Source organism: Meriones unguiculatus, chromosome 4, assembly GCF_030254825.1.
Source record: "Meriones unguiculatus strain TT.TT164.6M chromosome 4, Bangor_MerUng_6.1, whole genome shotgun sequence".
Taxonomy (NCBI): Eukaryota; Metazoa; Chordata; class Mammalia; order Rodentia; family Muridae; genus Meriones; species Meriones unguiculatus.
Genome location: NC_083352.1, coordinates 127,697,908 through 127,721,376, shown reverse-complemented (window position 1 = coordinate 127,721,376; position 23,469 = coordinate 127,697,908). Strand labels below are relative to the sequence as shown.

The window sequence follows — 23,469 nt, the reverse complement described above, 5'->3', positions numbered from 1 at the left end:
TGAAACAAAGACACAGTTGCAAGGTGGGCATAAGAAGATAGTCAAAGGTGGCCATAGAACCCTTTGAAACAAAGGTAGGGTTGCAAGATGGTTTTATGAAGAACTTATGGAACACAGACATGATTGCCATACCTAGAACATGTAGTACAGAACCATTTGTAGTTAAAGTTACGGGTGGGCATAGCCCAATCCTTGAGAAACAGAAGTTTAACCAAAACCAGGAGTGAACCTATTTTGTCTTTATTATAAGAAGGCTTTTAAGCCTAAGATGGAGGTAGCCTAGTCCATCATTCCCTTGTCTTATGTGACCCTGTCAAATCCTTGATAGGGTCTTGGCATTCTTTATCTGGGGGAAAACAAAGTTTTCAGTGCATCAAAAGATAAATTGCTCATTCATAAGTTATACTTGTTTGGTTATAATAATGTAAGGCAATATAATCTTGGTGTGCCATAAGTTTTATAAATAGCCGTTTTGTCCCCTTTGCCATGGAGTTTCCTTGGACATAATATTTCAGACCTTAGTTGAAGAGGCAAAATATTCTCCTCTGTAACTACTTCCTGCTGAAAATAGGATGTCATTGTTAAGGCCCAGACAGTTGTGAGCTGCCGTGTGGGTGCTGGGAATTGAACCCAGGTCCTCTGAAAGTACAGCCAGTGCCCTTAACCCCTGAGCCACTAAGTTTTTATTCTTTAAAGTATTGGATTATCTGTTCATGGAGGTATTCAAGTAAAACCCACAGAGCTCCATTGGAAACTTGTGTGGAGGGGATTCAAGAATTTGAGTGTCTACGTATGTATATACACACACATATAGGCATACATATATACATATGCATATACTCATGTATGTATACACATACATGCACACAAAGTTGCACATGCTCTCATTGAAATATTAAAAAAAGAGTTCCAACTATAGTCTATTTAGCAATATCTGAAGTTAGAGACCCTTCATTTCATATATGAGATATTTTTCTTTTTGGCTTTTTGAGACAGGTTTTCTCTGTGTAGCACTGGTTGTCCTGGAACTCACTTTGTAGACCAGGCTGGCCTCTAACTCTGAGATCTGCCTGCCTCTGCCTCCTAAGTGCTGGGATTAAAGGCGTGCACCACCACGCCTGTCTATATCTCTATACGTATGTGAATAAATATGTATTCGGACAAAAGTGGGCTTTCATACAGGCCAGTGTTAACACTGACTTTTCCAATGAGGAACTCGGAATCTAGGGGCACTTAGAGACGTCTCCTTGGTTCCACTTGTGCAAGGCCTACTCACAACTCCTCACAACTTTACAGAACAATTAATTGTGCGCAAGTGTGAAACATCTCCAAGTGACCTTGTCAGTAACTGGTGGACCCCGATATTACTGCCGCGTCTCAGAGGCGGAAAAACACAGTGGACGGCCGGGAGCAACCAGCGGGACGCGCCTTCCGCCGCAGCTGCATCCGGGGGTCTGTGGCCTCCGGACTTCCGGTCCCTCGCCCAGCTGCCCGGGCTCTAACGACGTGAACGCCTCACGCAAGTAGGGCGGGGCGTGCGGTGCCGTGCGGTGCGCGTGCGCAGGAGACACGCCGAGGGACGAAGCCGAGCCGCTGAACCGCCGCCAGGTCCTCTCCGGCTCCACGCCGCCCGTCGCGCCGCCGCCCGCGTCCTTCTCCTCCTCTGCCAACGTCGCCGCCGCCATGGGAGTGCAGGTGGAGACCATCTCTCCCGGAGACGGTGAGTAGACGACCTCCGCCCGCTCCCCCGCCGTCCGCGCAGCTACTCACCTGCAGTCTGTCTCTCCTCAGGGCGCACCTTCCCAAAGCGCGGCCAGACCTGCGTGGTGCACTACACGGGTAAGTCGGGCGGGCCGGGTGGGCCCGGGCGGCGGGTTGGGGGAGCGGTGGCTGGAAGTCGGGGCGTGGTGGCCGCGTGGCTGGCGGCCGAGGCCTGGGCGGTGGCCGTGCCCGGAGAGACAGGCCGGGCCCGCCGTGCGGAGCCGGACTTCTGGCAGGCGCAGTCTCGTACATCCTGAACGGTGCGCGGCTTCGGATGCTGCAGGGTGTCTACTGGCCAGCGGAGGAAACTGAGACTGGGCGAGCCCGTTGCCTGGCGGAGGTCACGCGCTCCCGGCCAGAGACCCTTCAGGAAGATTTGAACTGTTTCCGAGCCGCTATGGATGCCTTCCCCGTGCTTTGGGGTTCTCCCTTCAATAGTTAAAAAAGGGGAGGTAATTTCTAGTCTGCCCAGCCACCCTTGCTCCGGAGAATCCTTGAATTCACCTTTCTGAGACCGGTGGGAAATGGCCCACTTGCTAAGTCATTATTGTGGCTTCACGTGCCATTTAGGAAATAGATAATGCAATGCCTCTTACTCTTTGGCCCACTTGCAAATCTTAGCCTCCATGGTAGTGATTACTAGACCAAAGTATGCACCATGTCATTCCTTATCTTCCCTTTCTGGGAGTATAGACTTTTCTCACCTCCATTTTAAAGTGCAATACACAGTACCTAAATCAAAGGAAATTTTAAAGACGTGCACACCCAGCCAGAATTTAAGCATCAAGACCATGAGGACTGCCGGCCCTGGGGACCATCTTTTTTACTCCATGCCCTTACAAGGTCTTTCTGGATTGGGGAGGGGGAGGGTAGTTGGCTGTGACTTAGCTAGGCTGAGTGGTGTAGCCACAGCTGATATGAATCTGCTTCCTTCCCCCTCCTTTCCTTTCCCACCCTTTCCTTTGTCCCCCTCCTCATCCTTCCTCTGTTTCTTCTGCTTCTCCCTCCTCCCCTCCACTGTCACCACCCCCACCTTTTTTTCTGCTTGATCTGGCCAAGCTGTTCAGGCTTAAGTTGCCTTCTCTCCCTGATCAGGGGAGGATCCCTATCTTGAGGGAAATGACTTAGTGGGAAGGGAAGAAAGGCAACTCACGTCCTCCTTTTTTATGCCCCCGTATTTCTGTGACTTTTTGAGTAGAGATTCGGACAGGAGATGGGATGAGTTAAGGACTAGAACGTTAAAAATGCTGTGGATGGAAGGGACATTGAAATACATCTTTGGAGAGAACAGACTCTTGTTACGGGCAAAACTGTAGGGTGGTTTGGACATTAAAGTAGCTCTTGTGATAGGAGCACAGTCAGTGCCTTTGCCTGGGAGGGCCAGTAGAGGAAAGATCATCAGTTTTGCCATTTTTGATAGCAAGCTGAAAAAGAATATTGTTCCTTTTTTTTTTTTTAAATAGCCATGTGTTTAAGGCAGTTTTGATATAGTTCCTCCTGTTGTGTTGACCCCCAACCATAAAATTATTTTCATTTGCTACTGTTGTGAATCATAATGTAAACATCTGTGGTTTTGATGGTCTTAGGCAACCCTTATGAAAGGGTCATTTGGACACCCCCCACCCCCAACAGAGGAGTTATGACCCACTGGCTGAGGCTTAAGGGTTTGAGGATGTGGATGAGTGGACGGTTCCCTGGATTCCCAGAGCCCTCTTTACTTTGGTTTGAGGCAGCCACACTACAGTGCCTGGCTACATCTGTGTCCAAGATGGCCCCTCATCCTTGCCTAGCCTGTGTTTCACTGCTGCTGAAAACCAACTATCAGCATGTAGGTAGAAATGGTTTGCTGTGCTTGTTGGTAAACTGTCCCATAGTGTTTGGAGCCTTTTCCTAAAAGAACGGATGGCTATGGAACCCAGAACACCATTAGGGCTCCTAATGCCTCTTCAAGTCTGTTCTCCACGCGGGTGGCACCCACCCACACGTTCCCAGAACAACAACAGGACCCTGGCACGTCTTAGAACAAAAGCTTTCTTTTTTTATTTCATTTTGATAAACTCCACAAAGACGCCTTAGTGAGAAGCCAGCTATGCCTCATGCTCACAGAATAGGCTGTTCTCCTGAGGGCGGGCTGCTTTGTTCCTAAGAGTGTTTGCCACCAGCCTCCCAGGAAGAACCTGTTTGAGACCTGTGGGGGCGTGAGAGAAGGGGGTAGAAGTGCTGTGAGATCACATCCTTAGCATTAAGGCTTTTTTAGTTGCTGGAATAGACTTCTATCTTGAAGAGCCTGTGATCAGAGAGAAGGTTGTCTTTAAAATCTGAGGAAGAACCCAGGCATGGTACATGCCTTTAATTCCAACACTCTAGCCAGAGGCAGGTGGATCATTGTGAGTTGAGGTCAGCCTGAGTCTAGTATAGTCAAGGCTGCGCATAGAAACCCTGTCTTCAAAAACAACAAAACAAAACAAAAAGATTGGAGGAAGAAGGTCCTCAAAGACAGGAAGCCCCTATTTCTCATCTCTGGTTTTCCCCCCTCTGCCTGTCTCAGACATTCTCTGTTCAAGATTTGTGCTTCTAACTGGTGGAGTGTCTGGCTAGGATTGTTTGCCTGAGTGACTGAGGCTTGAATTGGGTCAGTACTCTTGATCATGAATATTTAGCCGTGTCCATTTCTGCTGATTTAGAATGGGTCCAAAGAAACAGCAAAGGAAGTAAGATCACCAGCCCTCCTCCCCCAACCCTCCATGCTAGGGATGAACCCTAGGACTTTGGGGGTACTAGCCAAACAATTTGACTATTGAGCTGCACCCCCAACCCTTAACCTCAAGGATATTTTGAATGCCAATAAGGACTGACTTTGTGCCACTGTTGAGCCTTCCTCTAGTGCTTTCTGTGACCTCAGCCAGAGCACTACCAAAGTGTGGCCTTGAAGGCCTCTGAGGTGCCACTGAGAATCTAATGGTTGTTAAGGGGTATGGCAAGCCTTGACTGAGCTGTCAGGGAGGAGGTGGGACAGTAAGCCACACATTAAGCCATTTAAGGCTGAGTGGATTTCCACAGCCCCTCCCTCACTGCTTCACGCTTGCTGTGAAACATATCCCTGTTCACTCAGCCACAGCAGGCCATGTGCTTGCCATTGTGAGAGCAGTTTCAAGTGGATTGAAGGAATTTTTTTTTTTTTAATTTTTTAAAATCCTTCTAAAATGTAGCTAGCCATCTTGTCCTTGGGAACAGGCTTAAGTCATCTATAGCCTCCTGGTGTCTGATGGAGAAGCCATGAGTCTTTGGCATCACGTCCAATCTGCCTGGAACTGCCAAAGCTCCCAGGGCAGGTCTGACCCCATTACCTTTAACTATTCTTAAGCCTTCTTCCCTATTCTCTGCTTTATTTTATTCACTCCTCCATCAGCTGTTTCTTAGTTGGTGACCTGATGTCTGGACGGAAGCTTCTATTTAAGAATTGCCTCCAGTGATACTTTTCTATTGTATATTGTCTGTCACAAAACAGGCTGGAGCTGTGTGGACAGAATTGTGACAGGATGCTTTCTTCCCCCTTCTGCAGCAACAAACCAGGCATGAGTAAAGCCAGTGAACTAAGTAGAGAAAGCCCTTATCTGATGGGGTTAGCTCAAGAGGGGGACCAGTATGACAGGGTGACTGTCAAGTTGGTGAGAGGCACACCAGGGAGAGTAAAGCAGAGAGGGATAGAGAAGGGGGAGCTTGCTTTTTATGGAGAGAGTTGGGAAAATCCTGATGAGTGATACTTCCCACCCCAGCATCACACACACAGCAAGTTTGGTAGTAGGCTTTGTAGCCATCTGGAGGAAGAGTTCTTGTGCAAAGCCCAGGGATTGGAGTGAGAGTGTGAAGGAGTGGTAGGCAGTGGGGTTCGGAAAACTTGGTATGTTGCTATAAGAATACTTTCTGAGTATTGAAGGAACATGTCTTGAATTCTCATGGATTTTAACCTCCTCCCTCTGGGGGATATGATATGTACAGTACCTGGTCTCCCAAGTGTGAGAGTATTCCAGCCCATGGGTAGAAGTAATGCCCTTAGGCACACTCCTCAAAGGATGGAGGTCCTTTACGGGGTTTATGTTTACCTTTGCAGACAATGGGCTCTGGGAATTTAAGTATGTCATTTTCTTTTGGCTTCTGTAAAACCTGAGACAGTAGCACCTTGTGAACAGAGGCATGTGGCAGCTCTGACATTTTTCATACTGATTCCTTATGCTCCATAAACCAGGCAGTGGAGTTCTTGTCCATTGTGGTGGCTACAGTAGGAACAAGGTTGAGCTGTGGTCTTGGCACCAAAACTCCTCAGAGTTGTCAGACTTGGATGCTTAAGATTGAAGCAGTTGGAAGCCAGCCATGATGGCTCATGCCTTTAATTCCAGCACTCAGGAGGCAGAGTGGGTGGGCCATTATGAGCTTGAGGCCAGCCTAGTATATCTAGCAAGGCTGACCAAGGCTACATGGTGAAACCCTGTTTCAAACAAAAAGACTGAAGTGTTGCCCCTGCCTGTTTCACAGGTAGGAAAATAGGTATACAGAAGAGATAGAGTGGAATGATTGTCCATCTATAGCCATACCTCAGGATCTGTGTATGAGGAAGCTGCTGATTTGGTGGGGTAGTTGGGCCAGCCCTATGTGAGAGTGCTGCAGCTAGCCTGTGCTACTTTGGCTGTATGGACAGGTTAGGGTTTGGTTCTGTTCCAAATTTCCTCAGCTCAGTAAGATGTTGGCAGTGTGAAATGGATCCTGCTGTGCAGAGGTTTCCTTCCTCTGTAGTTGTCTTCCAATCAGTTACACAAGTGGTGTTGTGTTAGGGAGCCTTCTTTGCCTTACCCCGAAGCATGCTTCTCCTGTGTTGGGTGCACTATTCGTGGAGAGCTTTTCAGAGAAATAAAAGTGAAAACAAAGTGATGTTTATATCCAAGTGCTACTGCCTGCATGGCACAGTGGTTGCTATTTTGTTGAATGTTATTATCCATTATGAACATATCTGTAGTTCAGTAACCTGTGATTAGCTGGGACATCTTTTTTTGTTGTTTGTTGTTCCCACCCCCCAAAAAAAAGGTCTCATTTTTTGTAGCTCTTGCTGGCCTAGGACTCACCATATAGACCAAACTGGCCTCGAACTCACAGAGAGCCTGTCTCTGCCTCCCAGGTACTGGGATTAAAGGCCTGTGTCTCTATGCCCAGCTTAGCAGGGCCATCTTAAGTTGAAATATCCTGAAGCCCCTGCCATGAACAAAGGTATGCTCCTTATTTTCCTGTTTGTTATATCCAAGACAGTGTAAAGTGATCCAGTTCAATCCCAAACCAAACTCAGTGAAATCACCCCAGTTTCCACAGTGAGTTTTATAGTTTTGCTTCTTTTGAGGTTGGCTCGCTGCAGTGGGATGTTTTGTGTTGTGTGCCTTGGAATTTGCAGTTTCTGTTCCAAGTGCTCCAGCCACTCAGGCAGGCCTATGTGTTCTCTTGTACTCAGAGTTTCTCCCTTGGGGAGGGGAGAGGTCTCTGGAGGCATTCCTGTTGCTGTAGTAGGTGTTTTATTTCCTTTAATCCAGAAGGAGAAGGTATTTACATCTGTTTTGGACATTGTTGTTGTTACTACTCCCATAGTTCACCCTTCTGTATTATTCAGTGATGGTATGTGCAAGTGGGAAAGAGCGTTGGCTAAGTGGCCATACATTGAGATCCCTGTGGAGCAACTGGCACTTTTAAGAACATTCCTGGAAGAAGTGGCACCTTGTCCTAGGTGTCAGTGGGCAGGCAAAAGGAAAGAATTATCTAAGGTACATGTACTTAGAGGGAGAAGGTATCTTTAATTTCTTTGTATGAACTCATTGTGTGCAAGGTATTGTACTGGGCATCAAGAATTTAAAAATGAAGGAAAACACAATTACTGCCCTTGTAGATTTTTAGCTGTAGTGGAAAAGGTATAATTAATATGATTATGCCCAAATGTATTGTTCATTAGTGCTAAGGAAAGGGACAGGAAAAGGTGAAGATTTTAAATGGCAAAGGCCTCAGAAAGTGAGTCTATAGCTGAAGGAGTTAGGAGCTATTTGAGTAAGAATTTGGGCAGCTCAGCAGCAAGTGTAAAGAGGTAGCAGTGTAGTTGATAATGCAGGCTGTAAGGAAGTAGCATTCTAGGAACAGAGAAGTTTGAGGGAATCCATGAAATCTGAGAGATAGCAGCTCTTGTTAGCCACTTTTTAGATTCTTTTCTGAAAGTGATGGAGAGCCGCGGGAGGGCTTTTAAAAGCCAGGGGAAATCAAGTCTCTGTATTTTCAAAGGTTGTCTGGCTGCTCAACAGGTTTATGCTGGAGGTAGAGCAAGAGCAGAAGCAGAGAATCAGGGAAGGGGGTGAGCCAGTCTGGAGGAGTACATCCTAGAACAGTGCATATTACCGTTAGCCAGCTACTGTTTACATTGTGATTGACATGAGAACTGAAAGGCGTGCCTGAAGAGAGGAGTTTATTGTGTTCTTCACATTGTTGCACAGCTCCTCCCATTGTGAGGCTGGACGTTGAAAATTTTTGTCATAGAATCTAAAGGGATTTGGCCAAAGATAAGTGTTTCCTCATGGTTGGGCTTGCTTGCATTTAGTGGACTAGGCAGGTGATGGGATGTAGCACCTTCTTTGGGTATGCACTTGACCTCTGGCTGTACCGTTCACCAAGGTTATCCTGCTAAGTAGCAGCCCAGCGCAAAAAGGTTGCACTGGGATGCAGTCACAGGGGCCTAGAGGTCAGCTGAAATAGCTCCAACACTTGCTGAAGAGCTGTTCTTTTTCTTTTGAGTAGAGTGGAGCTTTCCAAATACAATTTTTTTTTTTTGTCTGTTTTCTTATAGTAAAATAAGGTATATTGAAAGCTTGAATGCCAAGCTTTCCTCATTGGCAGCAGCATTCTCTGTCTTTCCTGCACTGACTCATTGCAGGTACTCAGCTAGACTGATCTTCTAGTCGTACCCATACATCACTGATCTGCATACTGTTCAACTACATCATCTGTGTAACCACCTTGACTGCTCCCCTGTCCCTTTTGGTGAACTTAGCATGGGAATGTTGTCTTTCTAACACAGAAGTGATGCAGAGAAGAGTTTGGGAAGCTTTTGTGTCTAATAGGGAACAAGTCTGTTCTCAGGCCTCTGGCAGTGCTCCCACCTGGGAAAGTCCTGAGTGGTTTCAGTTGCATGGCCCCCCCTTCCATTCAGCAGCTGTGCTGGTTGTACTTAGGAACTCCTGGACTTTGGCCTTAGCAAGCCTTTCTTCTCCCACTGGCAAACAACAGGAACTTAGCTTTGGTTTGGGGATGTTCATTTTATTTGATTTAAATACAACGGTTTAAAGTTTTTTCTTTATAACTTTACTTGGTCAGTAAAACACAACTTGTGAAAACCTCATGCAAATGTTGGTGAGCACTGTGAATGAGCTTTTGCTACTAGTACTGAAGCTTGAGTTTCTTGAGTCTTCCATCATGTTCTCCACCCAAGAGAGGGCATATTGGGACTCTGCCTTTGCAAAGCAAAATGTGCCAGAAATAATCTGAATAGTCAGTGGTCCTCATGGATTTGAGTCTTTATCTTGGTCCTTGCTGTTTCTGTGGCCTGAGCCAAACACTGGGAACGAGCTCAGCCTTGGGCACTCTGGTCCTCTGCTTGGCAGGTGCTGTCTCTTTTTTACCCTTTGCCTATTACTTGTGAACAAGAACATACTCCAGAACTGGGTGTGACTGGTGGAGTGCTTACCTAGCACTGAAATCCTCCTCTGCAAGGATTTGAGTCTAATTCCTCCCACTGAGAAGCTACATGTGATAGAAGTGGCATGGCTGTGTGCAGTGGGAGCCTTCTTTATTCCTCCCATGGTCTTGTGCTTTACATTAAACACTCCCAATTCTTCTCATTTTCCTCACTGATTAGAAACTTAAAGGTTTTAATCAGTAAAGCCAGCCCTTCTAGGAGCATCCCTGAGCTGCAGCTTGCCATATAGGGAAGAAGGTCTAAATATGGAAACCTACCGCATGTCCTGTCCTGCTTGTTCTTAAGTCAGGCAAGTGGAGCCGTGGGCTGAGCCAAATGAGTCCCTGATTTATGACTAGGTACCGAGGGTCTTCACTACTTCAAACAACTGTTAGTCGTGGAGTTTATATCTAGTCAGAAGTGAAAGTGACTGCTGCTGCCAGCAGCCAAGTGTGTCCTTGAGAGCAGAAAGCTTTCTGTGTGTGAACTATAGCCTCAGTTGCCTCCTCCCAGCTGAGCCTATTTTCCCTCTAGGAAATTCTGCTGGTAACTTGGCAGGTGGTTTCACTGCTCAAGAGCTCCAGGTGCTCAGGAGTTGAAAGGGATGGAACACTGCTGAGATTCGACCTGTTCCCTTCTCTGCCCTACTTCTGTTCCCTGTGTGGAGTAGGAGCTGAGCATATGCATGGGGTTAGTAAATGTCACTACCTACTTCTTTTTTCCTTCTGTCTTTGCAGGCAGGGTCTCATTTTGCTGATCTAGCTGACCTCAGAATGATCTCCCCCAGCCTTCAATACAGATGTGCACCTCCATGGTCAGCAATCTGCTTTCCCTTTTAAAGTTTTGTTAAGGCACAGTTGTCATACAGTAAATGTCACATATTTAAAGTGTGCAATTTTAGGTACAATGGCTCATACTTACAATCTTAGCAACCTGGAGTCAGAGGCAAGAGGATTAAGGGTTCGTGCCAGCCTATGCTGTATAGTAAAGCACTGTCTGTACCACAGCAGTGTACATTTTCTTAAGCCGTGCTAAATTTCCTGTGAGGCTTCCATCTGTATCCTTCCCTAGCTGCTAATGTGCTTTTGTTGCAGAGCTTAGTTTTCAGTTTGTTTTGTTCTGTGTTTTTGAGCCAGGATCTCTTTAGTCTTGGAACTCACTGTGTAGACCAGGCTCACCTGGAACGCACACAGATTCTCCTGCCTCTGTCTTCTGGAGTGCTAGGATAAAAGATAACATACCAGCACACCTGGCTAGTCTGTGTTTAGGTATTTAGTCCTCTGCTGGATTCTTTTTTTTTTTTTTTTTCAATGCAGTTTATTCAGGAACCTTGAACAATCATCTGACCCTGGGGAAAGCCAGCCCACAGCTTGAATAGCCTCTGGGTAGCCAACCCAGGTGTGCCACGTGGGCAATGCAGATAGGTCCACATACATGGAAGCAAGCCAGATCCTCGGCCTTAGCCAAATGTGGAATTGTTCGTGACAGAGAGCACTCACCATCGGGAAGGTGGAAGGCGGAAACCAGCTCCATCTTTAAGGCGCGGCATTACGCAGCTCTCTACAGTTCCCCCTTTTTGTTTTAGACGCATCAGGCAAGAGTAGAGGTCTGATCTCTGATATTAGAAATAAATTGGGACTTTGTACCGATGTTCATTTAGGTGTCATCCACCCCTCTGCTGGATTCTTTTACTCAGTATAATTATTTCAAGATTCTTCTGTCTTCATGTATAGGTAATGTGTTCCTTTTTGTTGCTTCGAATTATATGTTCATTTGAATGGACACATTTGGTGGGTGTTGGAGTTGGTTCTTAGGATTGACTGTTAAAATTTTCTCTAAACATTTGTGTACGAGTCTTTGTATAGATACAGACTGTCATTTTTCTAAGATGACACTGAAATGTAGGATGGCTGGGCCATATGGGGCATGAATGTTCACACTCAGGTCCTTCCAGAGTAGTTGGCTCTGTTACGTTCCACCGACAGTGTCATGTCCTCTCTATACTTGATGTGGCCAGTCTTTTAGGCATTCACTTTAATTAATAATATACCTTCTGATTGTTTTAATTTATGTTTTATAATGACTTAAGAATGTTGAGCATCTTTTCACTTGCCATCTGTGTCATCTGTTTCAGTGAAGTATAGGCTCAAGGCTTTGTCTCATTTAATTTGGTTGTTTTCTGAATTGGATTTGATAATCTGTTGTATAGCTCAGGTTGGCCTTTGAACTTGGCAATCATCCTTCCTTATTCTTTCCTTTATTGTAGTTGTTTATATGCTCTGGGTGTACAGGATCTTCTTGGTTGGCTTGTCTTTTATTTAAAAAAAAGTTTTTGTTTTGTTTGCTTGAGACAGGATTTCTCTGTGTTGCCTTGGCTATCGGGGAACTCGTCCTGTAAACCAGGCTGACCTTGAACTCAGAGAACCACCTGTATCTGCCTCCCGGGTGCTGGGATTAAAGGCGTGTTCCACCACTGCCTGGCTAAAATAAAATTTTTTGAAACCAAAGCATTTATTTTATGACTGATGATGAACTGGATGCTGCAACAGCTGCACTTTTGTGTTTAGGTGTTGCTCCTTTACGGAATCCATGTCTGAATCTTCGATAGACAAATTTTAGGTTCCTCATCTACCCAGTCCAGTAGGGTTTTGTCTCTTAGCTTTGGCAACTCCAATTATATTTCCTCTTCCATTTGGCAGGGTAGCCACATTTGCCACACTTCGACTTCTGAAGGTAGTAGGCCTTAGAGCTACAGCGGCGGCAGCACAACATGTGCATCTTATTGCAGTGCTTTCCAAAGGATAAAGTTCCTTTTGTCATCTTGCTGCTGCCACTGAGTCCAAAGACACTGGAAGAGACTAAAATAGTTTTAAGTGAATTTCAGTGTCTAGTTTTTTTCTTTCTATGGTTTGTGCTTTTGATACCCTACATAAGAAATCTTTGCCTAAAATTGCAAAGATTCTTCTAAAGAATTTTGCAGGCTTAGCATTTACATTTAGGCCCATGATCCATTCTGAAGAAATACCTGAGGGCTGGAGAGATGGCTCAGGACTTGCAGATTCCAGATTCCAAGGTAAAGCTGGGCATTATGGCATATAACCCCAGTGCCTCACCAACCAGTGAGCTGAAAGGTTAAGACAAGAGTCCTTGGAAGCATGCTGGCCCAGAGTATGAAACAGTGAATAAGCAAGGTGAGAGGTGAGGACTAACATCTCACGTTGTCCTTTGACCTCCCTTTGTGTGCTATAGCAATACACACCCATGAATGAACACACCCCCCACATTAGATGATATAATATTTGATATAGTGTGGATATGAATTCCAATTTCTAACTTCTGTGAATGGAGTGGAGCAGGGGGTGGGTAAATGATAGTCTGTTCTGTTGACTCCTGCTGCCTTGAGGGCCATATCCCTTGGAAACTCCCAAGGATGTGAGCTGGAGCTATTGGAGGCTGTCCCTGCTTATTTTCCAACGTTCAGAGATAAATCTAATATCTTAACTCCATTGTTTCACAGAGGTTGTTTCTTAGGTATTTTGGAGAGATGGGTAGTTGGTTGGTTGGTTATTCAGAGGCAGTCATCTTGTCCCTTTTCCTTCATCTTGGTGGAAAACGGAAATCCTATCTAGCTATTTCCCATCTGCTTTTCTTGTGTTCTGTCAACAAAGTTGAATAACATAATTCTCAGAAAGCTCCATGCACACTCAGGCCTTTCAATATTACTGCTTTCCTCTGCATCTCTTCCTTCAAGAGCCTCCTTTAGCTTGGGCCCATTGTGACATCCATTCAACTACCCTTCTCTCTAGGGATATTATTTAGCTTTTAGAATTCAATTATTGGGGGGGGATCTCCCAGCAGAGATGTTCAGTGGTTAACAACATTGGCTCTTCTTTCAGAGGTCCTGAGTTCAATTTCCAGCAACCTCATAGCAGCTTACACCATCCCTAATGGGATCTGATGCCCTCTTCCGGTGTACATACATACATACATACATACATGTAGTCAAAGCGCCCTTATATATAAAATACAATGAATACAGCTTTTAAATGAATACAACTTTTAAAAATTTTGATTATGGAGGAAAAATCCTTCAGCTCAAAGAATATCTCCTACACTCAGTTCTTCCTGGGAAGACAAAATAGGTAAGATTGACAGGAAAGGACTGTGGTCTGAAGCTCTGGAGCAAGACTCATGTCCACTTTCCTTAGATAACAGCTCATGTGAAATAGTTTAAGAGAATAAGGCAGTGAGCCTTTTTCCTGAGCTAAAAGAGCCTTTGCCTCTCTGTTCCACACGAATTTAATATAAAGGAGTTAGACATCCCTCACTGAAGAACTAACTGCCTCAGCAGCAGATAGAAGCTATGTCCCTCTGAGCGTCTTGTCTGCTATTAGTGAGTTAGGGCAACTCAGGCAGTGTACCTGTAATCCTACCAATGGCCAGATGAAAAGTAGAGGTAGGCAGGTCCCTCCCTGGCCAGCTAGCCTGCTCTGTTTGGTATAGTTTCAGTGAAAGACTCGCACAAAAAGAATGTGCCTGAACAATGGCTGTGCATATAAAAAAGTGTTTTTGTCCTGTAGTGGTGAACCTACCTATGCCATAATTACATAAGATCCGTAGTATATATTAGGATTGCTCCTGGTGTGGATTCTGAGTGTGGGGGATTAGACAGGTGTGTAATGACATGTCTACTACTGTAGTATCACAAAGATTATTTTTATTACACTAGAAACCCTCTGTGCTCTACTTCTCCCTCAGTTCTTGACAGCCACTCTTTTTTACTGTCTCTATTATTATGCCTGCAGAGCAGACTTAATTACCCCAAAGCAAATTTTTTGGGACTAGGTCGGAGCATTGGTGACTGCCTGGTGTTTCTGACCTTTTTGAGGTCACCAGGAAGCTTCAGTAAGTAGCTCATCATGACATCCTTAAACACTATTTGTTAAGAGCAGTTGTGTTGTCTTCCTTGGTTGCTCTTTACCTTATTTTTTGTCTCTTATTGAACCTGGAGCTGATTGGCTACTCTGCCTAGCTAGGAATCCCCAGGAATCTTCCTGTCTTTACTCCCCACCCACATGTGCTGCCCTGCCCATGCCCAGTCCTTTTAAGCAAGGTCTCTAGGGATAGAACTTGAGCCTATGCTTGTGTAACAAGCGCTACCAGCTGAGCTATCTCCAACCCGGGAGCTGTTTTCTTGGGTCTTCTTTTTAATAATGTCTGACTTTTCTAGACTCCAGTAGAAAAAGTAAGGGAAACAGTACATAAGCCTAGGGCTCATCCTAGTCTGTTCTTTTGCTCTACATCATCTGTAACTGGTGAAGAAAAAGGCTTAGATTGAGTTCAGTCTGTCTTTTTGGCTGGGCTGTAGCTACTCCTAGAAAGTTGATGCTGTATCAGGAGTAAAAAGTGAGGCTCTGGGTCTGAACTATTTCATAGCCTTGGTTCAAGTGCCCCTCAGGTCATGTTTTTTTCCAGGATATTTTATTCTATATATGTATGTATGTATGAGTGAATGAATGAGACAGTGTTTCTATGTAGCTCTGGTTGTCCTTGAACTCTACATGTAGATCAGGTTGGCCTGTTTATGCCTCTTCGGTGTTAGGATTAACAGCATGCACCATCACACCTGGCTCAGGAATTTTAATTTAAAAGAAGTTATGTATATGGTGCTTTGCCTGAACAGATGTGTATATACCATGTGTATGTGTGGTGTTCATGGAGACCAGAAGAGTGCTTCAGATCCCTGGAAGTGGAATTACAAACTGTTGTAAGCCACTCTGTGATTGCTGAGGACACAACCCAGATCTTCAGGGAGAACAGCAGTGCTTTTAATCACTGAACCATCTCTAGCCCCTTTTATCTGGATTTTTTTTCCAGCAGGTTCTTACAGACAGTTAGGCTTAAAGGCCAGGGACTACTCTTTTGTTCCAAGTCCTAACTCATGGTCTGCTCAGAAGAATCTAGACCAGGAAGAGGCTGTTTCTGGTTATCAGTTATCCTTCATGGTTCACAGTCCTCCCTGAGCTAAATAAAGCTTTTTGCTAAAGCCACGTTCCCCTGTTCGTTGGCTCTGACTTTGGGTGAGCTACAGAGCCTTAGAGTTGGTTTCCTTATTTCTGTTAAAGCAGTTTCATAAGCAGAATGAAAAGGCTTGCACATGTCCAGGGAATGGATTCTGAGAATCTTGCTATCTTTCTCTAACTGGGCTCATTGGGGTGGTTCCTATGGCTGAGGTTGCTCTGTCGATGGACCTGGAGAGATCATTCTTGCCTGTTGCTTGTCAGTTCTATCAGGTGATGATTGTATTCCGATAAAAGCAAGTTAAATGTATAACCCTGCTCAGAAGTTCTAGGGTGCCACCTCCTGTTTCTTCACAGATTTGGAACAGGGATAGGTCTTGTTTTCCTTCCCCTCAAGTCTTCAGGCTGTATGACACCCATTTTGCCCAGGACATCCGTCTTGACTCTTACTCAGGACAGCAGCCTCCACCCTGTTTCCTATTTGGTTAAAGTCTGGCGACTATGATAGTGCTTTCAGTTCATGTCTTTTCCTCAGTCTACTGACCAGGGTTGACATTGTTTTCTAGGTTAGGACTTTTTTTCCTTCAGGATTTTCTACCCCTATGAACACATACACGAGCACAGGGGAATTCCTTTTTCATGGATCTTTAAACCCTGTTGTGTTGCGTATCAGTTCTGGGCCCACCACTAACTCCCTCCAGCCTGGAGTTGCATTTGGAAGCTTTCAGGAGCTCAGGGTCAGCTAACCGTGTTGGCTGACACTGGCTTCCTGGAGAAACCCTTTGCAGGGATGTTTTGAAAAGGGAGCTGCAGATGTCTGCCACAGATGTCTACTACTCTTTTCTCACGGAGCTCACCCTCTGTGATCTCCATTGCTGGGGTTCCTTTTTCATTGTGGTCTGCCTGACCCTTGGGAGAATAAAAAGGTCCAGTTAAAGGAACATGGTATGAGGGGTTTTGTCTATTTTGCCACTTGAGCAAATTACTTCACATCTTGCCAGATTTTCACCTGGGAAATGGAATGTGCTGTCAAGATAGGAGCTTCAGCAGTGGGGTGAATGTTAGCATGTTCCAGTTCCTCTGGTCATGCAGGTTATTTGCTACTTTCTCAGGAAGACTGCCAACACAAATGCTAGCCTATGCTCAGGTTCCTGTTTTTGAAATAAGACAGCACCAGAGTGCCAGGGAAAGCTGTTTTCCTTTTATCTCTTTCCCCATGATGCTGAGAGGATTTTCCTCTCGTGCTGGGGACTTGTTCATCTGCCATGGAGAACAGCAATGTATATAGGCACAGCCAGCTATGGAGCAGAGTGGAGAGTGGAACAGGGTTGGGAGAACATGCTATGTGCTTGTTGCATATGTATTGTGGCAGAGTTGGGGATTACTGCCTCTTGCACTGGTGACCCTTACACAAGCAAAGAAAACTGCAATACTAATTGAGAAGTCCATGGTGCTGGGAGTGTCATGGCAGGAAGCTTATGCTTTAACTCCAGATTAAGGTAGTAGTCATACTTAAGAGTTAGGTAACAGACTGCGTGGTGTCAGGACAACTACATAGCTGCCCAGTGAGACCACAGGAAATCCTTCAGAAGTGGCTCAATTCCCTAAGCTAGAGTACCTGTCCCAGGCACACTGGCATTGCTGTGGCGATGGGACCTGTGCTAGTGCTTTTTGAAATGCTTCATGTTGTTTCTCTTCGTTGCTCATGTTACAACTGTACTTTTTTTTTTTTTTTTTTTTTTTTTAATAGGGATGCTTGAAGATGGAAAGAAATTTGATTCTTCTCGGGACAGAAACAAACCTTTTAAGTTTATGCTAGGCAAGCAGGAGGTGATCCGAGGCTGGGAAGAAGGAGTAGCCCAGGTATGTTCTTTGCCTTGTTTCCTAGCATCTGAACTAATACCCCACAAATAACATGCTGTGAGGGTTCTTTCTTTCTTTTTAAAGATTATTACTTTGATCTGCATGAGGAGTGTTCACCTGCATATGGGTGTGCACATTGCATCTGTGTCTCATGCCCTTAGAGGTCAGAAGAGGACATTGGATTTCCTGGAACTAGAATTAGAGAGGGTTGTAAGCTGCCGTATGGTGTTGGGAACTAATCCTTGTCTTCTCCCAAGAGCAGCCAGTGCCCTTACTACTGAGCCATCTCTCCAGCTCCATGGGTTTTCTTGCATAGTTTAGCACACAGAGATCGTACTTCCCTTGCCTTTAGCTGTACACAATTGCCTGGAGTTTACATGTTTCACCAACTTTGACACTCCATACCTGAATATGACAGAGATCCATATAGCTGAATGCTCTCTGGGAGAATGGGTGCTATAATTCAGCTAACCAGCACCCTAATGAAGGCCATTTGAGTCATTTCCCAATGTTTTGGTATCGTGAACCATACTACATGCTTGTCTTACAGTCTTCATTTTACATGTGTGTAAGTATTACTCAGGGAAAGTTCTAGAAAGTAGTCTCAGTTACAGCCTTTGTAGGGTTATACTCTGAAGTGTCATCAGGTAGTGTCATCAAGGTGCCACTGATTGTTTGGTCATTTATGTATGAGAGAGAGAGGGGGGGATTGGGAGGAAAGAAGCAGAAAGACAGAGGGGGGTGGGTGAGGCACATGCCCTTCTCCATTTCTTGATGCTGATTTAGCTCCATGTTTGCAGGTACAGGATCCTGCCACGGGGGGAATTTTGAAAGATTCCCTTTTCATCTAACAATGTTTTGGCCATGTTTCCATGTTGTGTCTTAAAAGCCCACTGGGATCTATAAATAATCTATAGTATGGACATGTGTAAGAAGTCATTAATGCTATGTGATGGACATATACATAAGTTGTTAGCAGAATATTCTAGAAAGTAGAATTGTTGAGCTAATGGAAACTATTGTCTTGATTTTTATTAGCTAAAGCCATGGACTTGAGTCACCTGTGCAGTTCATACTTGTAATCTCAGCTGTTGGGAGGCTGAAGCAGGAAAATCACCCATGCATGAGTTGGCCTGCTTTGACTGCATAGTAAATCCATGTTAGCAAGGGCTACACCGCTATCCTTCTAAAGATATCTTCCATTAACTAGTATAAATGTATAAATACTATATATGACATATATGTTGTCTTATTACCCAGAAGAAAATCAGTGTCTTTTTTTAAGTGTTTTACCATAAGATTGTAAGTATAAACTGGGTGTGGTAAACACCTATAATCTAACCAAACTTGAAGCAAGAGTGTTGTTAAGAGTTTGAGACCAGCCTGTGCTACCCTAAGCTACAGAATGAGATCCTGCCCCCTGCACTCCCAAATCTAAATATAGGAAGCACAGAATAGTGGATTGTCCTCAGATACTAATCTGTGGGTTTTTTTGTTTGTTTGTTTTTTAAGCTCCTTAAAGTATAGTGATCCCTCTGGTTGAGAGTTGCTACATCCATGGATTACACTAACCACACATGTAAAGGCTGCATCTGTATAAACACATGCTGCCTTTCCCCTTGTCTTAATTGTACAAATAATACAGTATGAGAACTGTTTGTATGATATCAGTAAGCTCTGACCCTTCAGAAAGTCAGGAGGGGTTTTTAATTGCCATTGGGTTCCATCTAATGTGACTGCCAACTTCCCAAGTTTTCCATTGGGTGCTGCCTTTTGGATGGGCAGTTGCAATCACTATAGTATCTTGGTCAACACTGTCCTGGCCAGGGACACCTAGTAACCAGCTCAGCTTGTGCAGCGATTAGGAGCATGTCCCGCTGAGTTTAATCTTTGTTTTTTTTTTTTTTTTCACAGATGAGTGTGGGCCAGAGAGCCAAACTGACAATCTCCCCAGACTATGCCTATGGAGCCACTGGGCACCCAGGCATCATCCCACCACATGCCACTCTTGTCTTCGATGTGGAGCTTCTAAAACTGGAATGACAGAAGTGGCTTCCTCCCTTAGCTCCTTGCACATGGGTAAGAGTACTTAATGATGAAGGGCTCTAACTGCCTTTGTTTTGCTCCCTTGTTAGGACAGTATTTGGTAGAGGCAAGGACAGAAAACACTATATGGCTAATCTCTGTCTTCCTCCCTCTCTCCCCTCTCCCTCTCTTTCTCTCTCCTTCCAGTGTTAAATGTCAGTGTAAAATTTGACAACTCTAAGAACAGTTTGGGATATGTCTTGAAGGAGCTGATGGGGATGGCAGCTGTTTAAGCTTTTTATATGTAGCTTACTGAGTTGAGGTCTTTGGAACCACAGCCAAGTTCCTAGTGCTAGCATTTTAGATTTTTTGAAGTAGAAGTCTTTTTGGCTTTGTTTTGTTCTGTGCTTCTAGAAGCTAGTAAGAAAAGCACCTTTACAAGAGCAGCATGTCAGCTTGAGCCATCTCACGGAAGAAACCCTTAGATCAGGCAGTTCTAGGAGAAAACTATAGGAGCCTGAGTTGTCCTTCCTAGTGAAGGAAACACTTCCTGGTCACATCCATATGGTGGCAAAGTAGAACTGAAGCCTGTTTTCTGTTTCTCCTTTCCTTTCATTCTTAGAACATTAAGCTCAGCATCTTAGTGGTGTGGCCTTTTTCTTGTGGCTAGTAGAATCTCTTTACACATGAATGTTACCCTTGCAGCTGGCCCAGACTTTACTGTTTATTATACCCCTAGAATCCGGAGACCACAGCCAGAGGTTGGGTAAGGATATCTTTGGAAACCTGAAGCCAAGTTGGATCCTGTTGATCACTGTGTTGTCAGCAGCATTGGTGGTGGGAGAGGCAGCCTCCTCCTGTCCTTAGCAAGCTAAACTTAATGCTAGGCTAACAAGAGAAAAGCCATATGACCCACATGTGGCAAGTTGCGCACAAGAAGTTTACTTGCATGGAAACCCAGTCAATCCAACTGCTTTTTCCAGCTCAGGAGTGGCCTGGTTCCAAAAGACTGCTCAGTTGCTCAGGACAGGACTTGGCATGACAGATAATATTGTGGCTGTCCACACAGAGAATGAGAGTTGCTGGAACTTACAGATTTTCTGTCCCCAACAGATCTGCCATGGAGGGATCTGGTACCTCCAGATCGGTGCACATGAATCCATGCGGAGCTTTTCCTGATGTCCCACCACTCTTTGTATAGACACCTACCCGACTGAATGTGTTCCGTCACTCAGCTTTGCTTCGGACACCTCCATGTCCTCTTCCCTTGTGTGTGTGTGTTGGCCTAAACTATATGCCATAAACCTCAAGTTACTTGGTTTTGGGGTGAAGACTCAGTTTCAGTCTTTTCAGATCTAGGTTTCCAATGAAGTATATTGTCAAGTATTAACAGCACAAGCAATGGGTTAACTTAAGAATAGGAATTGGTATTGGGGGTGGGATTTGCAAGAATTTTTATTTTATTTTATTTTTATTTTTTTGGATAAAAATTTTATCTATTATATATTAAGGCATTCTTGATGCTGCACTGCAAAGCCATAGCAGATTCAAGATGCTGTTGAGGGCTGGATTTTTCTCCTGTTGAACTGAAAGCCCTACCCAAACAGAAGTGGGAAGGGAGGGAAAGAGTCTTTGCTTCTGAGAGCCCTCCCACCTTCTGAAACCGTCTGCCTTTTAAAGCAGGTCCCTTTACTGCTGTGTTGGACACTACCGTATCTGTCCCTGGGTCGCCAGGGACCTCTGAAGCCTTCTTTGTGACCTGGCTTAATTTGTTTTTCATCCTATAGTTTTTCTAATGGATTTTCAGGACTTTTGTAATCTTGTAACTATCCAAGCTCCACTTCCTAAATTTTAAGAACTTTAATGGAAAGTTTAAATTGAAGGTGCTGTTTGTAGACTCACCACCCAGTGGACGCCAGCCATCATGACAAATCCTTGAGTGTTCTCTAAGAAAATGATGCTGGTCATCACAGCTTCAGCATCTCCTGGGTTTTGATGCTTGGCTCTCTCTGCTGATCTTGGCTTCCTGGCTTTTCCTCCTTCAGTTCCTTCTCACCCTCTGCTGTCCTGTGTAGTGATTTGGTGAGAGAAAGTATGCTTTTGTCCCCTGCCCTCTGCACCACATATGTGTTTCAAGTTTTATTATTGCAATAAAAGTGCTTTATGCTGGCTTTTCTCAGCTCTGTGTCATGGTGGTTACTTGCATATGCCTCAACCCTTCTTCCCCCTTTTAGCACAGAGGTTGGTAGGTAAGTAGTGTCCAAGGTAGTATCTTGACAATACAGCAGTGACAGACTTTCCTCCTTGGCCTTGTTGGGGGTGGGAGGAACTGCCTGGGGCAGGCTAGAGCAGTCATGGGTCCTACTCACATACCTTAACTACTCTGCAGTCACAGATAAGGATTCAACCTGCCTTTAACAGGGAGTCCAGCTGCAGAGTGTTATAAGCAAATGTGTGAAAGATTTTGAAGGGAAGATGTAGGGATTTAAATCTTTGCCCTTCATGAGATAGGTGTGGAAAGACTGCCTTATAATTTTCCAATCTCCCTCATGCCCAACATGTAATGTTTCTCTTACTGAGAGTTAATGCTGATCACCAGGAAGCCCCATATTTCCTTGACAAACACCTAAAATTGCTCTGGAGCTGGGCATGGTGGTGTACACCTTTAATCCCAGCACTCAGAAGGCAGAGGTAGGTGAATCTCTCGAGTTCCAATCCAGCCTGGTCTACATATTGAGATCACTGTCTCTTAAAAAATGGCCCTAGTCATTTTAAATACAGAGGTTGTCAAGCACTGAAAAAAATGCTTGCTTTCTTAGTTTTTAATGTTGATGTGGAGGTCAGAGGACAGCTTGCAGAAGCTAAATTTCCTGCTATGTGGGTCCTGGGAATGCAGCACCTTCCCCAGAGCTATCCTGATTGCCTGAATAATGATTTTAAGAACACTTTGCTTATATTGATTTAGGTTTCTGCAGTAAGAGCCTAGAGCTATATCTTAATTTTTCTGAAGGTTATTTTTAACAGATTTATCAAAATGATAGTTTTGGTGACTACCTATTTAAAAACTGTTGAGATGTCTGGGTGATACTACAGTTCCTCTAATGTAAAGGAGAGGACAGTATTTGTGTACATTTTGGCCCCCATCAAGATCACTAAATCATTCTAGAAAAGTCTCATACCATTTCCAACTCAGATTCTACCATACTACCACAGTTCTTTTTTTAATTTACTTTTTAATGTATGTTAGTGTGTGAAAGAATGTATGCTGCATGTTTACAGATGTCCTGGAGGCCAAAAGATGGTCTTGGATTCCATACAGCTGTAGTTACAGGTAGTTTAGAGCACTGGCTATTCTTGCAGAGGACCCCAGGTTGATTTTGCACCACCAACATTGTGCCTCGCTGCTGTCTGGAACTCCTTTTACAGCCATTCCAGTGCCATGTTCTGGTCTCCATGGGGACTAAGCACCAAGTGGTGTACAGATAGGTGCAAATGAGTTTAAATGCAGTTTAATTAAATTTAATTAAACCTAAAATGTCAAAGGTAGCACTCCTGTCTTCTCCCAGAGTATATGAAGTCCTCTGAGTTGCTCAGATTCCAGGTGTGTGTACCCCCAGGCAGGTGGGCACTGTACCCATTGGAGGCTAGGTTTGCCACAATAGTGAGCTACATAGCACACACTGTCAGCTTTTGGAAAGGTGGAACATGCTGGTAGGGGTATATGTGTAGCTGATGTTTCACCAGCTGTGGCTACTACTGGGCCCTCTCCTATTTTAACATTCCAATTTCTAATACTCCTCAAAAGCAACATGTGCCTAAGGTTTAGGAAAGTAGATCCAGTTAATTGTAGAGTGTCCTGTACTTATTATGCCAGTCCTGTGGTCCAGTGCATGCTGGTTGCCAGGAATGAATACAGTGCCAATGTAGGCTTTTCACTTCCAGTGAAGGGAACCAACAGATGAGTAAATGGTGGCAAGCACCATGAAAGCAGAAAAGAGCAGGAAGTGGCCAAGTGGAGGTTAAAAAATTGTCCTATGGCAATGGAAC

The 23,469-nt window shown here is 44.6% G+C and overlaps 2 protein-coding genes across 3 annotated transcripts; one reads left to right on the top strand and one right to left on the bottom strand.

The window, feature by feature from the left end:
* The first annotated feature begins 1,468 nt into the window (after positions 1-1,468).
* On the top strand, positions 1,469-21,601 carry Fkbp1a (FKBP prolyl isomerase 1A). Of its 2 annotated transcripts, XM_060383102.1 has the most exons (5): positions 1,469-1,720; positions 1,792-1,839; positions 17,285-17,397; positions 19,312-19,476; positions 20,536-21,601. In XM_060383102.1, exons 1-4 carry the CDS (start codon positions 1,684-1,686, stop codon positions 19,438-19,440), a joined length of 327 nt encoding a protein of 108 aa, XP_060239085.1. In that variant the 5' UTR covers positions 1,469-1,683; the 3' UTR covers positions 19,441-19,476; positions 20,536-21,601. The 2 variants fall into 2 exon arrangements, with proteins under 2 accessions (XP_060239085.1, XP_060239086.1); XM_060383103.1 differs by lacking the exon at positions 17,285-17,397 and having other exon boundaries at positions 1,499-1,720.
* On the bottom strand, positions 12,026-12,334 carry LOC110564096 (large ribosomal subunit protein eL37-like). The gene is given in 1 exon segment (XM_060381334.1): positions 12,026-12,334. A coding segment is annotated over 1 exon segment (309 nt).
* Positions 21,602-23,469: the final 1,868 nt, after the last annotated feature.